At 32.5% G+C, this 16,180-nt stretch overlaps 1 protein-coding gene across 3 annotated transcripts in view; it reads right to left on the minus strand.

Moving 5' to 3' along the window:
- The window catches only part of LOC143408479 (uncharacterized), a 61,169-nt gene that overhangs the window by 10,350 nt on the left and 34,639 nt on the right, over positions 1-16,180 (minus strand). For all 3 annotated transcript variants that reach the window (XM_077109081.1, XM_077109082.1, XM_076868306.2), the window contains one exon: positions 3,447-3,573. In XM_077109081.1, coding sequence (XP_076965196.1) covers positions 3,447-3,573 — 127 coding nt within the window. The remainder of the gene's footprint in view (positions 1-3,446; positions 3,574-16,180) is intronic.

Below are 16,180 nucleotides of genomic sequence, written 5' to 3' on the forward strand. Positions count from 1 at the left end.
ATATATGAACCACAAATTAAAGTGTTTTTTTAAAAGTAGGAAAAACTATAAGAAATAAGCCAAACTTCAAAAGCTACAGTAGTAAGTTCTTCCTCATCAGTAATTTAAGTACAAATAAACTATTATAAAAAACTAATCAGAACACATAATGTAACCAATACGATTAAACCTAAATATGTGTACTTATGTCAGATCTAAGTCTACAGGAGTTTTCCTTTAGATATAAGGTCACAAATATACTAAAACCAAAAGGATGAAAAGAATATTACATTCAAAATTATGCAGATGATAATATAAGAAATAATTAGAGGCAAAGTAGAATATTATATAATGATAAATGTGGCCAATTTCTAGAATACAATAGTAATAAGTACACGTGTAGCACAAATCATATTTTCCAAATATAGAAGGCAAACACTGAAAGAATTCGACATGATTGAAAGCAACCAAGTAATACTAGGGGACATCCATCCCCAATTAATGCAAAGGAAGGAACAAAATAGTATTGGAATAGCAAACAGGGAATAGAAAATTTTAAAAAGTATTATTACATTAAGAGTCAATTACAGGGCTGGGGATGTGGCTCATACGGTAGCGCGCTCGCTTGGCATGCGTGCGGCCCGGGTTCGATCCTCAGCACCACATACCAACAAAGATGTTGTGTCCGCCGAGAACTAAAAAATAAATAATAAAACTCTCTCTCTCTCTCTCTTTAAAAAAAAAAAAATTTAAAAAAAGAGTCAATTACATTAAGAGTTAATCTTGCTGGGTGTGGTGGTGGTGCATGCCTGTAATCCCAGTGGCTTAGGTGGGTGAGATAGGAGGACTGTGAGTCCAAAGCCAACTTCAACCACAGTGAGGTGCTAAACAACTCAGTGAGACCTTGTTTCTAAATAAAGTACAAAATAGGGTTGGCAATGTGCCTCAGTGTTTGAGTGCCCAAATGTTGAATTCACTATACCACCAAAAGAGAGAGAGAGAGAGAGAGAGAGAGAATGAATGAACGAACGAACATCTTTTCAATAGTTTATGGAAATATTATCCCAAAGGGACCAGGTAAAAAGAACAAAAAAAAATGTTAATAGTTATTAAATACTGGAATTTTTTTCTATTATAATTAGTTGGGACTCCAAAAAAAAATTTGTAACCAAAAATTAATCAATGTGACTTCAAAGCCAGATTTAGAAACTTAGCAAGACTCTGTCTCAAAAATAAAAATTAAAAAGGGTTGTGCATGTGGCTCAGTTGTTAAGTATCCATGGTAGAAGAAAAAAGGCCCTATACCACACAAAGTGATTTAATAAGTTAAGAATAACACAAAACAACTATCAAACACTCAATATTATTTTAGCAGGAAAAAATAAGTTACTTAAAAAGCTGTATGGAGTATCCAGGGTACATAAATAACTAAACATTCAAAATAAAGAAAATGTATCCTGATATAAAAATAATGAAAGCTACAATATTCAACAGTTTTATTTCAACATGAAGGTAGACGAGTAAGACATATGTAACAAAACTGAGAGTAATTAGCCCTCAATTTTAGGGCAAGCAAGAAGGAATGGTGTCTGAGATGGAAGGGTGACAGACACGTGAGCACTTGTTTTGGGGATAAATAAATTTTATTTTTGTATAAAAATAAACTTTCTAGAAATATGTTACAAAACAATTTGAATGTAAGACTGTAGGTTTAAGTATAAGTAAGTTAGTTAATGGTTTTGATCAAAATTAAAATTTGAAAAATATATAAAAGATAAACAGAATTGTGGAAATCTTTGTAAGCTACCTTTGAAATGCTAATGTTTTACTCCTTCATAAAAGAACAAATTCATTTATGTAGAGATGATGAATATGCTAGTAATTCTAGCTGCTGGGAAGGCTGAGGGAGGGAAATGGAAATGGAAATATAAAACCAGCTTCAGCAACTTAGCAAGAATCTGTTTCAAATTAAAACTATAAAACTGGAGATGTATCTCAGTATTATAGCAACCCTGATTTTAATCTGCAGTATCCATACACATCTATATGTATTTATATAATAAAATTTAGATAAATGTTTACTTTGTTTATTTGACTATTCATATAAGGACTATATATAAATCATAAAAAAATAGGAATAACATTTACACTAGTATGTAAAAGCATATATAACTTAATTTAAAATAGGGACATAGATTATGTGTATTTTAATTTTACTTAATATTGTCCTAAAGCAAGAAGTCATGAATATTTCTATTCAGTTATAACATATGGGAATAAAAATGAAAAAAAAAATCACCAATGTGAGAAAATGTACTGAACAACACTGAAGCTACTTTAGAGTGGAACTCAGAAAGAGACACAAGAATAAAAGAAAATTTAACCCACAAAATTTTTAATAACTATTACTTAAAAAAATTCTCTTTAAATTTCAATTCTCAGCTATACTTATATAGCCACAAGGAACAGGCATTATGAATCATTGCTATTAATAAAATGGCAAAAAATATTTCAAAGAAAATGCAGTATAATCCTGTATAAAAAGCTCTGATAAAAAAAATTTGAGTAGATAAACTTTAGAGAAACTGTTCTACAATATTATGTATTACAATGAATTAACTTAGAATTGTTCAGACATATGCACAGATTTTCTAGTGACACCCCCGTGCATCCCCCCACCCTGGGAAGATCAATAAACTTCTGTCAGATAATGCAAATCCTCAAAGGCATTAGGGAGTACTTTGTTAATTTTAATGTAGTGAGATTACTGGAGAACAAGAAGGAGCTTCTAGAATTAGGAAGCATGGTAAATACAGGGCAGGGTATGCTCTTAACTGATTGCAAAAAATAAATAAATAAATAAACCGAGGTTTGTATAAAGCATTTCTGTTGAATTTTAGCTTCTCAATTAACATTTTAAACTGTGGCTTCCTCTTTGACAGTTTATTATTTTTTTCATTGATTTCATTGATTTCTACCCACTTGTCAATTTTCTTTCAAATTCTACAGTTATTTCTTGGGACAGAACAGTGACCAAGGCAGTCTTAAATACAGCAAGATGACTTTATTGGAAAATGGAATATGATACATTTTGGTAATCTCATTGTAATTACTGATAGTTCTTAATGTTGTCCTCTTTAGGAATAAAAAGAAAACAGGAGATTCCAGAAAATTATTTATTTATAATGTTTTTCCTGGGAGAAGCACCAATATTCTTTGGAAGCATTTTCAGTCTCTAGATTGTGAGGACTGCTTTGAAACATCAAAACTGTAAAGAAAATATAGATTAAACATAAAAAGAAAAATCTTTAACATTTTCTTTTCTACACCAATGCCCGATCTTTATTCTAAAAAGAAGGATCTGAAATTTTATCATGTGGAATGGAAGCTGCCAAGATATATTCTATAAAGGAAGAAAAATACCTATTGATAATGAATTAGGGATTCAGAAGGAAATTTATGCTCACCCAGAAAGACCAGGCTTCTATAAATCTCTAACATCACATCTCTATATAAATTCTGCTGAGCAGGATTCAGGTATTTCCATTCCTCTTCAGAGAAATCAATGGCCACATCCCTAAATGTTAATGGTTCCTGAAAGAAAAATAAATAAATACATATAACATCAATCTTATGATCATGGTTGGCAGAGTTTGAATTTGACAAAAGTTGTAATAAATTGACAGTTTTAATTGGTTACAAGTTGTAATAAATTGATGATTTTAATTTGACATAAGTTGTAATGAGAGTTAGAAGAACTGGCTCTAACATAGGAGAGTGACCTCAATAATTCAACAGAGTGGAGCACTCTAATGTATTACCTATCTTTGAGGAAAGAAAATGTATTCAAAAGAGAATGAAATAAATACAAAATAAACAAGGAACAAAAACATCAGTGTATATACTACACTTCCATGAAATAAAATGCAAAATTAAGGCAAACATCAGAATATATATCTTAACTGTTATGTTTATATTTTATAAGATAAATTATGCATATTTATCAGAAGAGAATTTTATACTGAGTTAAGAAGAGTGCTTCTCAATTTTAATGTGTACAACCATGAATTGAAGAATTTATTAAAGAACAGACTGTGATTCTGTATTTCTGGGGTGCAGTCTAGGTTTGAATATGCATCAAGCTTTCTAGTGATGCAAATGCCAATGGTCCAAAGAAAGTTGATGAATATTACTGAAGTAGAACACTAAAGAAAAAATATTGCTCATAAATTCAAATTCAAATATTTAAAGAATTTATGCATTTTATTATTATAGCATGTTGCAATAAGAATTCTTTCTCCATTAAAATATATAAATAACAATACAAGAGTTTTTCATACCTTCATTCATAAAACTCAAAATAATCTATGAAGCACATGCCTGTAATTCCAACATGGGAGGATGAGGCATCAAGATGGCAAGTTCAAAGCCATCCTTGGCAACTTAGTAAAGCATTAAGTAACTCAGCAAGATCCTGTCTCTAGATAAAATATAAAAAAGGGCTGAGGATATGATTTAATATTTAAGCATTCCTGGATCAATCCCTCATAAGAAAAAAAAATCTATGAAACCAGGAATAGTTTTAATTTTTGAGGACATTTTTTTTTCAAACCTCCAGTATATGGTAGTTCCTTGGGTTTGCCCAAGTTTATCTGACCTATAATTTATCAAAAAAAGTAATACAAAGGTTAAAATAAAGTGTGAAATTAAAAGAAATTTCAGAGCAGGGTGGTCAGTTATTTTAACTAAGAAAGGAAATGGATACATGTTTTAAAAAAAGCAGGAAAATCAGATTGATTGAACTGATTAAATACATGTGGCAAATGACTGCCACATTGCAAGTGTGTATCTGAGCATTCTGGTTCCCATGACCTCAGAAAATGAAATGAAACCTCCATTCCTATCAGAGGTGAGAAAACATGTTTTCCTTCTCAAATCCCCTTCTTTGAACCAAATTTTAAATAAACAATTTGTATTAGACACAGCAGGGTGCTATGAGATGAGAGTCCCCAAAGGCAAGCAAAGTATTCCAAATGCTGCCTGGTAAGATTCAACTCCTTCCAGATATTAAACTATAAACAATGTGTTACGTGAACCCAAGGGAAAGGACCCTTATGTCTTTAGATCTGTCTATGATTTGACACTAAAATTTAGATGTGAAAGAAGATATTAAAATTTCTTACTTTGCCATTGGGCCTTCACCCTAGATGTGTGCTATGGTTGTCTGTTTTTTTTTTGTTGTTGTTGTTGTTGCTGTTTGTTTGTTTATTTTGTTTTAGTATAGAGTATAATGTGAGTTTAAATACCAGTAACATATTTTCATGTATATATGCATGTCTACATAATTAAAAATCATTTAATAGGACTTTCAACATTAAATTAGGAAAAATAAAATTAGTATCTCTTGCATTCCTATTTCTACTCAGTTAATTTGAAATCAGCATGTATTAAATTCTGGCACCCTTTTTCCATTGGGTATATTTGTTGATGAGCTATCAAATATTAGAATTTATCCCAAACAGAATAATTCAGGGTTAAAATGATCAGTAAGTGGGTAAACCCAATTTAGACTGGGTTTAGCTGGGCTATACTTCTGATTTCATCTAGGCTCCTTTAGGCATATACTCTGCTACTTAATATGGTAGCCCTGTGGTCCACTGAGGCATTTTCATTCTCATTCATGTGACATCTTCTCCTTCTTAAGCCTAATCTGAGCTTCTTCACCTTGAGATGTTAGGCTTTACAATAAAAAATCAGGGATAATTCAAGACCTTTAGGCACAGGCATTATACCAGTACACTTACTCACTCTATTTTGCTGGCTGTAATATATAAGCCATTCTAGATTCAAGTCTTGGCAAACATATACTTGTCAATAAGAACAAATACAAAAAAACATTGTCAATGGCCTGGATACAGGGGAGGATGAAAAACTGGAGCTATTTTTGCAGTTCATATCCTTTTTCCTTTTTTTTTTTTTTTTTTTTAGAGAGAGAGAGAGAGAGAGAGAGACTTTTTAATATTTATTTTTTAGTCTTCGGCAGACACAATATCTTTATTTGTATGTGATGCTGAGGATGGAACCTGGGTCGAACGCATGCCAGGCGAGCGCGCTACGACTTGAGCCACATCCCTAGTCCTTTCCTTTTCTTTCAGATGACATTTATGTAACTATTCTAAATTCATAAAAGTTTATAAGACCATATGTTCTAACAAGCTAGCCAGGTTTGAGATTCAGAATCACTACAGCCTAACTCAAAAACTCAAAGATTTTGCTAGGCCACAATAATCATGCAACTTTTCTAGGAATTTGTGGAACTAAAGAATGACAACTTTGTAATAGAAGCACAATTTTTCTTTTTAGCTTCACATCCTTTACTACTTTTTACTATTAAAACACTTTCAAGAGAACACTGAAGACTCTTTTAAAATAGGGAAAAGTTTAGGTAAATAGATTTGGGCTATGTTTATGAAATGAAGGTAAATGATTCATTTGTTTATTTATGATTATGGAATACTAGTTAAAATGTACATAAAACACATAATATATCTGTAACTTCTTTCATTCTTTTTTTATTTGCAGTCTACTTATAATTTTTAAACTATGCTAAACCTAGAAATTCTTTGCATGGAATAATTTCTTAGTATGAAAACAAGAGATCAAGACAGATCTACTGAGAAGAAATTTTCTCCATCAGCTGTTTGTTTTAACAGCTGGGTATGTAAGAAAATCATCCTTTTATTTATTTATTTATTTTCCAACATGGAAAACCCCTTTTTTAAGAACCACCACCTAAAAAGGCTAAAATGCCCAAATCCACACAACACACATAGAAACCACACAGAGTTAGTACATTTTCAATTGTGAACCAATGGTTCCCAGTCTGGTTGAAGTGTAAAGTCACCTGAAAGGCTCTTCAAATTCCCCTAATCCAAATTTCATTAAAATAATTTAATCTATATTCCTGGAGAGAGGGACTTAGGATTCAGTGGAGTTTTTTTGTTTGTTTGTTTTATTTTAATTTGGAAGATATTAGCATATGTAGCAAAACTAAAATCCAATTCTTTGAATGAACATCTTTTCATGAAAGTGTTGCAAATACATGTAAGATACTTGGTCATGACTTTGGTCTTTCAGACTCACCCAATTTGTTAGTCAGGGTTTTCTACTTTAAAATATACCTGTGATATTCAACTAATAAAAAGAAAAATCTTATTTTGAATGAAAGTTCTGGAGATTTTTGTTGATAAATAATTGGTATTTAAGATTTATGCCTGAGGTGAGGCAGCACATTATGGCAGGAGAACATGGAAAGACTAAACTTAAATACCACAGGGATCCACAATTTCCTTCAAGTCCTTACTCTACGATGAACTAAACAACACTCACTATGCCTTACCTGTAAATTTCCACCACATCCAATACCCTGTGGACCAAGCTATAATACATGAACCATTAGGGGTCAGTTATCCAAATCAAATGATCTTCATTGTCTAATGGATATCCTTTGCATAAATTGATCTTTGATAGTCATTTTTTTTTCTCATTAAACCCAGTTAAAACTTATTGAGGCTGAGCACAGAGGCATATGCCTGTAATCCCAGTGGCTAGGGAGAATCATGATTTGAAAGCCAGCCTCAGCAACAGTGAAGCACTAAGCAACCTGGTGAGACCCTGTACCTAAATAAAATAAAAAATAAGGCTGGGGATGTTACTCAAAGGTTAAGTGCATTGAGTTCAATCACTGGTACCAAAAGATATGTGTTTGGGCGGGGTGAGAATACACCATGCACAGGATGCAGTCCTTAATGCCTTTCATGAACAATATCATTGCAGAAAAGAATTTTATTGGGGAAAATTATTACAGAAAGTGTTTTAAGTGATGTGTTATGGTGCATGACAGTAATTCTGGAAACTGAGAAGGCTGATACAGGAGAATTGAAAGTTCAAGACAGGCTTGGTAACTTAATAAGACTCTGTCTCAAAATAAAATGAATAAATAAGTAAATAAAGCTATAACTCGGTGGTTAAAGCACCACTTGATTCCACTTCCAGTATGGAGAAGAATAAACAAAACAAACAAATAAATAAATAATAGAATGCTTACCAAATTGTGACTGAAATAAAAAGACTTACATCCAAGCGTTAGAACACGGATAAATGCCTGAGAATATTAAAATATTAAAATCTAAAGTGAGGGCTGGGGTTCTGGCTCAGTGGTAGAGTGCTTGCCTAACGTGTGAGGCACTGGGTTCGATCCTCGGCACCAAATAAGAATAAATATATACAACTTGAGATTTGAACCAAATCACAAATTGTTGCTGTTATTCTCATATACCTAATTATTTCACAAATATAACGTTCAAAATTTTCACTGAAATATGATATACATATAAAAAACATACAAAGCATTTATGTAAAGGTTCAGAAATTATCTAAAATTAAACATATTTGGAAAAGACAGAATAAATCACTTTCTCCATCTATGATATCCAAAATCAAACAGGATCTTAAGAACCAGCACAGAAATGTGCTCTCACATAAATATAAAATGTATATAAATAAAGTGAATGTTATAAGTTATCTAGATTCAACATCTACTTATTACAATGACATATTTATTTCTTCTATGCTTCTGATCATTCCCCAACCTAGACCAGTCCCACTCCTTGTATATTCATTCTTTGGTGAGATCATATGTACATATCTTGAATGTCACAAATATCAACTGTACAGTTTTGACAAACACATTAATAAAAACCTTCACTGCTTTTTAGCACAGAATATTTACATCATCTCAAGAAAACTATATTCTTTCCCACAAAACTTTTTGTTCCCCAGAAGCAAGATACTATACTGGATATTTTACCATACCTTCATTCTGCCTGAAACCATGTAGTATAATTTTAAATCCAGCTGCTAAATTATACTGTATCTGTAAGAATCAATCAGAGTGTGTGTTTCAATAATGTGTTCCTTTGTATTGATTACTACTATTATATTTTATGGATGCACTACAAATTGTTCATTTCAACATTCAAGAACATTTGAACTATTTCTTATTTTTGGACCATTAGGACTACAGGGCCTATGAAACTTCTTAAACAAATAACTATCCTACTCAGTTCATTCTTTACTAGTCTTTCAATGACACTCTATTCTATTTTTAGTTGTTGCTATGAGGATTATAATTTGCATCTTAACATTTCAATTTAAGTAGAGTTAATATTATATGAGTTTTCTAAATACAAAAAATAAAAAAACCTTACCACAGACTGTTTATTTTCTTGTATCCTTTGTGCAACTACTATAAATGTCTACATTTATCTATTGTAAGTTCCAAAATACACTCTAAAATTTGTGTTCAAATTAATCATAGGTTACAAAAAAAAAAAAAAAATCCTAAGAGAAGGGCTAGGGTTGTGGCTCAGTGGTAGAACATCTGCCTAGCATGCATGAGGCACTGGGTTTGATCCCTGGCACCACATGGAAATAAACAAAATAAAGGTATTTTGTCCACCTACAACTAAAATATATATTTTAAAAAATCTAAGAGGAAAAAGTATTAATCATAAGATTGCTAATATATGTCAGGCATGGTGGCACATGCGTAAGATCCCAGTGACTAAGAAGGGAGAAGGATCATGAGTATAAACATAGTCTCAGTAACTCTGTGAAACACTAAGAAACTCAGTAAACCCTAACTTCAAAAATATATATATATATAAAGGGCTGGGGATGTGGCATAGTGGTTAAACATCCTTTGGTTCAATCCTTGGTATAAAAAAAGAAAAAAAAATGGTAACATAAAACTTAGGCAGGGAAGTACAAGTGTGACAATGATATTCCAGGAACGAATTTAATAAATAATGCTGAGGAAATAATTATAAAAATGTATTAGTGATGTTTTGCTACAATATTAGATGGGTACTTTGGGGAAGATTTTCTATCCTATATGCCACATATTCCTTAGTATAAATTTTAAATTTCATTATTTACAAGGTCAGAAACCATTTAAACAGCAGGATATATTATTTATTATACTGACTGTATTATGTTCTACTGAATATTTTGGTTACATCTTTTTAAAGTTACAGGAAAATTTTACTGTGGTTTCAATGTCACTGAACACTACACAGTAAAAAATGCAGAGATCCATGAATACCCATGGTGACAATACTCAAATTAGAAATGAAAAACAGTTCTATCTGGACATAGACAAATTAAGACTTGATTCAAGTTTTTATCTACACAAATGGCAGCTCACCTTAGAGATCATTCAAGTAGAAACTCACCACCTTATTCAATTGGCCACAACTAAGAACACACACTTGGTTGGCTTTTTCATTCCTTCCCGTTTTTCCTACTTTTACACAGTTCACTTTTTTTGTGACCTTGAAATATCCACTTTTCAAACTGTTATTTCTCATTTGGGAAAAGAAAAAAATTAAGACAGCAAGAGATACAAGAAAGCTACAGTACCCCTTACTTTGACCAAGTTAAAAACATTGGAGGAAATCTCAAATAGCAGTACCAACAATTTAGAAACAAAAAGACAAAACCACCAAAACATACAAACACTTTCACTCATAACAAGAAGTGAAAGAAACATAAGTCAGCAAATTTTATGTTCTCGATCAAGTAGAACATGAAGCCAAAAAGAAATCTGCCAATCTAAAACAAATAAATAAATAAAAGTCTGATAAATTTCAATCAGGTCAGTCCTACTCTTTTGCTCACTTCAAATAATAAAATGTATTCCACTTAGTTTTAGAAAAAAAAGATTTCATAAAAACCTACCACCTTAGCATGATTCAGTCCGGTCATATGGTCAATTCAACTTACAAAACAACAACAACAATTAAAAAAAAAAAAAAAACCTGGATTCTTATTGCTACTAAATAACAGCTTAAAACAATAGAAATGCATTCTTACATAATTATAGATGTTTTCATTATCATGACAAAGGATTAATATCAAAGTATTAGCAAAACCACACTCCCTCCAGAGGCTCTTAAAAAGAATTATTCTATCTTCTGGTGGCTACTGGTATTCCTTGCCTTGTGATCACAACTGTTTCTCTTCTAATGATGATATAGCTTTCAAAAGCATAATGATAGACAAATTAACTTTTTATAGAACATGGTGATATTGTAACAGATTGTAAGTTCCAAACACCACAGAATCTGGGAACCATAGCACAAAAAATGGCCAATCCTCCAATGAGCTTATCCTTACACATTGTATTTGACAGAATTACAGAAAAGGAAATTTCATTCACAGAAGAATAAAGAAATAGAAGGGACCCTGGGTCAGATGAACAAAGGTTAAAGATTCACAAATGTGAGATGGATAAAGAGTGGCATCATGCACTGTCTCCAAAATCCTGAAGAGACAAAATTCGTGGACAACCAAATGTAAGCAAGCTCATTAGGCAGAGTCAAACCAAGCTGCGAGCCATATCCAGAGAGCAGGTCTTATCTGGTTTTTGCCTCAAACCATGAAAACTATCCCAAGCCCATGGAGCTTTGGATTTTTCCAACTAATACTTCATTCAACCTTTGTGCATATCCTCGGTCATCCTCTTACAATACATACGGTTGTGCTATCTGAATACTGTGAATAGGGAATCTACAAATGTCAGTTATCTCATTTATTCAATTTCTAAGATATTTCCCTGTACGTTTTTTGTACTGATATCTTTGAAGGACACTTTTTTAAAATTTTAGATCAATGTGCATCCAGTGATTAAAGGTAGATCATGAAGTGGGAAACTACATATGTAGCAAAAGGTTTACAAGGCAGAATATCAATGAAGTGTTATATTATTGAGGAAAAAGGACATATCAAAAGAGTAAAGCATGGTCAATGTGTTTCTAAATCCACTTCACATGAGTAAATATTTAACTACCAAATAAATATATAAATAGGAGTATCAATCAATACAACTTAGATAAGTTAATACTAAAGGCAGTATACTGTTGCATGCTCATCAGGAAGAAAAACAGCATATAAAAAGGCAAAAATGTCTCATTTTTTAAAAAGATTAAAAATTACAATAATGTTTAGTGAATGGATTGTCAAACCATTCTGTAGGCTATGCAAAATTCTTTAGCCACTTTGAAAATTGGTTTGGTACTATCTACTTACTTATACCTTATAAGCCATCAATTCTAATCTTTGATAGAATGGACATATACCATAATATTCTTAGAATGCTCCAACAGGTAGCTGCCACTGCTGCTTTTACCACCAAACTAGACTGCATTTGCCACCACCTTCCAAAATACAGGCCTCCTACATCAAGGTTCTGGTACCTAGGATTCCTACAAGCCTATGCCCAGTCCCATAACAATGTCAGTGAAAAGCATAAAAAAAAGTGGCATACTTGAAAATCAAAAATCTGAAGGACACAGTGGAAGAATAGGCAAAATGGACAAAGTAGAAGAAAAACTGGTGAAGGAAAAGGAGAACGAATCTGAGGAGGAAGAAAAAACTGCTAAGGAAATATAAGATGCTAAGGAGATAAAGACGGATCCCAAGTGAGAGAATACAGGAAATATTGTGACAGCATAACACTTACACCACTGGTCTCATATTTAGAAATCCCTAAGAACCAAAAGTTAATGGTACAATCAAACAAGTAGTATGCCACACATTTGGCTCTCTAAGAGCTCTACCAGAGGTGCCACACTTTTTGTTTTCTCCCAAGTCTTGTAATTTCTTTCTCTCTAGGCACTGCTCATGCAACTTAAACCTGTTGTTGTTCTACTTTCTGACCTGTTCTATCTGAGCTCTCCAGCTTGTCACCAGTAACACATATCCACTCTTTTTTCTTTCAACCCATTCAACCAATCCTTTTTTCTCAGGTAACTTCTCATAAGTGCACTCTTAATATATCAACCCTGACATTCTGAGCTATCCCTTTTCATTGTGAGCTATCTTCATTCTGATGCCTCAAATTTGCTTCACCAGCAAAGCATCAGGCAAGACTAGGGTCAGGTTTGGTTTCCCAAAAAATGAGGTACTTTATTTTACCATCCCCCTTTTTTGTATAGATAAACAAACAAACAAACAAACCCACTTCTGTTTTTTATTTGTTTTATTTAAAAGAAATAATACTTTAAACAGAACAGTTGTAGTTACCACTAGGGAGACAGGAGGCTAGTTCACTTTTCTGTATCATCATTAATGCTCTATCTCTTGATAAAATTAGTAATTATTTAGTATATTCCCTTTGTAATAATTCATTGATCTGTATAGTTTTAATTCGGGTCCAGTATTAACATTAGTAAATAAGATCAAATTCATTAAATAAAAGGTGGTATAAAAGAGCATAAGATAGAGACATTAAAATGGTACTAGAAAATACTTTGGGGCAATGGATATATTGATTGATTATTGAGCTAGTTTATGGAAGTGTTCATATGTCAAAAGATACAATTATGCACCTTAAATATAATAGTAATTATACCAATAAATCTGAAAATGTGTTATGTGTTTAAGTTGAAGTTAAAAAGAAATCATAAACTATTAAATGATAATTTTAGAATGAAAATAAACTCTGATAGCTAACATCTCTATTAATAAGTGAAGATAATTTCCAGTAACTTGAATGAACAATATCTTCATCCTTAAAAATACATTAATTAGGGATGGAGATATAGTTCAGTTGACAGAGTGCTTGCCTTGCATACTCAAGGCCCTGGGTTCAATACCCAGCACCTCAAACCACAAAAAATACTTTAGCTAACTGATCATTGTGGCATAGATTTATAATTCCATTGGCTTAGGAAGTTCAAAGACAAGTTCAGCAACTCTGTAAGGTTCTAAGCAACCTCAAGACATTCTGTTTCTAAAGAAACATTAAAAGGATTAAGAATGTGGATCAGTGGAGAAGTGCCCCTGGGTTCAATCAGGTTAAAAAAAAACAAAACCGTCCTTTTTTTTTTCATTAAAAATTTCATGTTTGTAATATTCTAACTGGTTGTTTTTGTTTGTCTCATAAAATTAAGTAAAAAACTTTCTATTGTGACACTGATATTGACATATCCTATCACCTTAAGCATGATGATTATATGAAGATTAAGTTAGTGTATATGAGAATAAGATCTACCAATAGAACAATGGAAGAAAAGTGAAAGTATAAAAGTAAACTTCACACTTTTGGTCAATTTTGACAAGTTTGTCAGAGAAATTAAATGAAGAATAAGTAGATTCTTGCACAAGAATAATAAGTAGACTCTTCCACAATCATAATAAGTAGTCTCTTCCACAAGTAAGATTGGTATAATTGCAAATTCATATAAAGAAGTGATATAAGTTTTACATGAAATTATGTACAATACCTAACATGAAATGAATATTACTGAAGAATATGAGAGCTAAAGCTGTAAATATTAAGAAGAAAACTATAACACATTTATGAATAAGATTTACCAGTGGATTCTTAGTTATGCTTCAAAACACAGAAAAATTCATACCTAATGCTTTATTGTATAAACAAGCAGCAAGAATTTATTTAAAGGAGAGTAAAAGATTCAGAACCATAGATGGTGCTTTAGAGGGTCCCCAAAGCCTAGGTTGGTGGTTCTGACACCACTTTACCATTGAAGCATCTGGATTACATTCCAAGTTGGACACTAGTACTATTCTTGCACTGAAAGTGATTTGTTGGTTATGAATATCATTCCTTCCCTGCCTCCAATAGTCTTGGAAATGTGAGGAATGGATGATGTTTAGAATCATAATTTTCAAAACACTTAGCATAGACCCATTTGATAACAGAAGACACTGATATTCTGAAAACAAGGAAAAAAACACCTCATCAAGCCCTAAAGAGCAGACAAAATAAATCCTTGAGGAAAAAAACAAACAAACAACAACAACAAAAAAAAAAAAAACAGCAGTCATTCATTAAATTGGTTTTTTAAAAATATTTTAATTGGTAATGCATTACTACATTAGGAAAGAGTGATGTAAATGTGATTTTAATTTTTACAGCTGTGACTGATTGCTTTAGAGAGAATATAAAAAGCTGGGTACAGTGGTACATGCCTGTAATCCTAGAGTCTTGGGAGGCTGTGGGTGGAGGGTCACTAGTTCAAAACCAACCAGCCTCAGCAGCTTAGTGAGTGAGGCTCTAAGAAACTCAGTAAAACCCTGTTTCTAAATTTATAAAATATTTTTTTTAATGTGGTGAAGATGTGTCTTAGTGGCAAAGCATTCCAGGGTTCAATATGTAATACGAGAGAGAGAGAGAGAGAGAGAGAGAGAGAGAGAGAAAGAAAAAAAAGGTAATCAGTGACACTCTCAGTGTCAAGAATGTAAACAATTTAAAATCAGTAGTGAGTCTATGGAAAACTCATCAAGGTTTATTACCTGATGTTTGGAAAGTTAGTCTGCTCTCTAACATAGAAAAGAGAGACACCTAATTTAAGGTGTCCCCTAAGACACAGAAGTTTCAACAGTGGTTATATTTGACCTAGAGGTCCACTTTAGTGATTGATTGGGGTTATGCCAAAGTGATAGATTCATGAGCTGTTTGAAATGATATGTTTCCATCAAATCTTCATAAACCAGGATTAAGACTTAATAAAGCAGGAATGTAAAATCAATGACACCTAAAGCAAAAGTGAATAAAAAAAAATGGAATGAATGAATAACAAACTGAAATTGTCAAAGACAGCTTGTAGCCATGCAAAAGTGTAAAGGTACTTGGAAATGGTGTTTTACTACCTATTGAGGCATACCATATGAAGTATAAATTCTATTCCTAGATGTGAAGAGATAAACAAAGAACCCATTCACCTGGCTGTCTCAACTGGGAACTGTGCCACAGTTACATTTTTCTTTCTCCCGAAATCTTATTTCTACATCCAAAGACACTGCTACTCCACCCTCATGCTGCCATTTTAGATTCATTGCATCTGAACTCCTCTACTGCTCATGTTTTTCCTTTTTCCTTCATTACTCTTTTCCTCCTTCCTCCCATGTATTCCACCAATAGTTTTTCAAGAACAGTGGCTCCTACATACTCACTATTCACTAGTCTTGCATCCTGCTCCATCCATTTCCTGTCTTGTGCATGGATCAGTTTGAGATCCCCTCCACTCATACATTAATAGTTCAGAGTGGTCAGGGTTGGGGGTTAAATATGCAGTCCATTATATAATAATAAAGCTATAAAATAATAATCCAT

The sequence above is a fragment of the Callospermophilus lateralis genome, chromosome 1 (genome assembly GCF_048772815.1).
Source record: "Callospermophilus lateralis isolate mCalLat2 chromosome 1, mCalLat2.hap1, whole genome shotgun sequence".
Taxonomy (NCBI): domain Eukaryota; kingdom Metazoa; phylum Chordata; class Mammalia; order Rodentia; family Sciuridae; genus Callospermophilus; species Callospermophilus lateralis.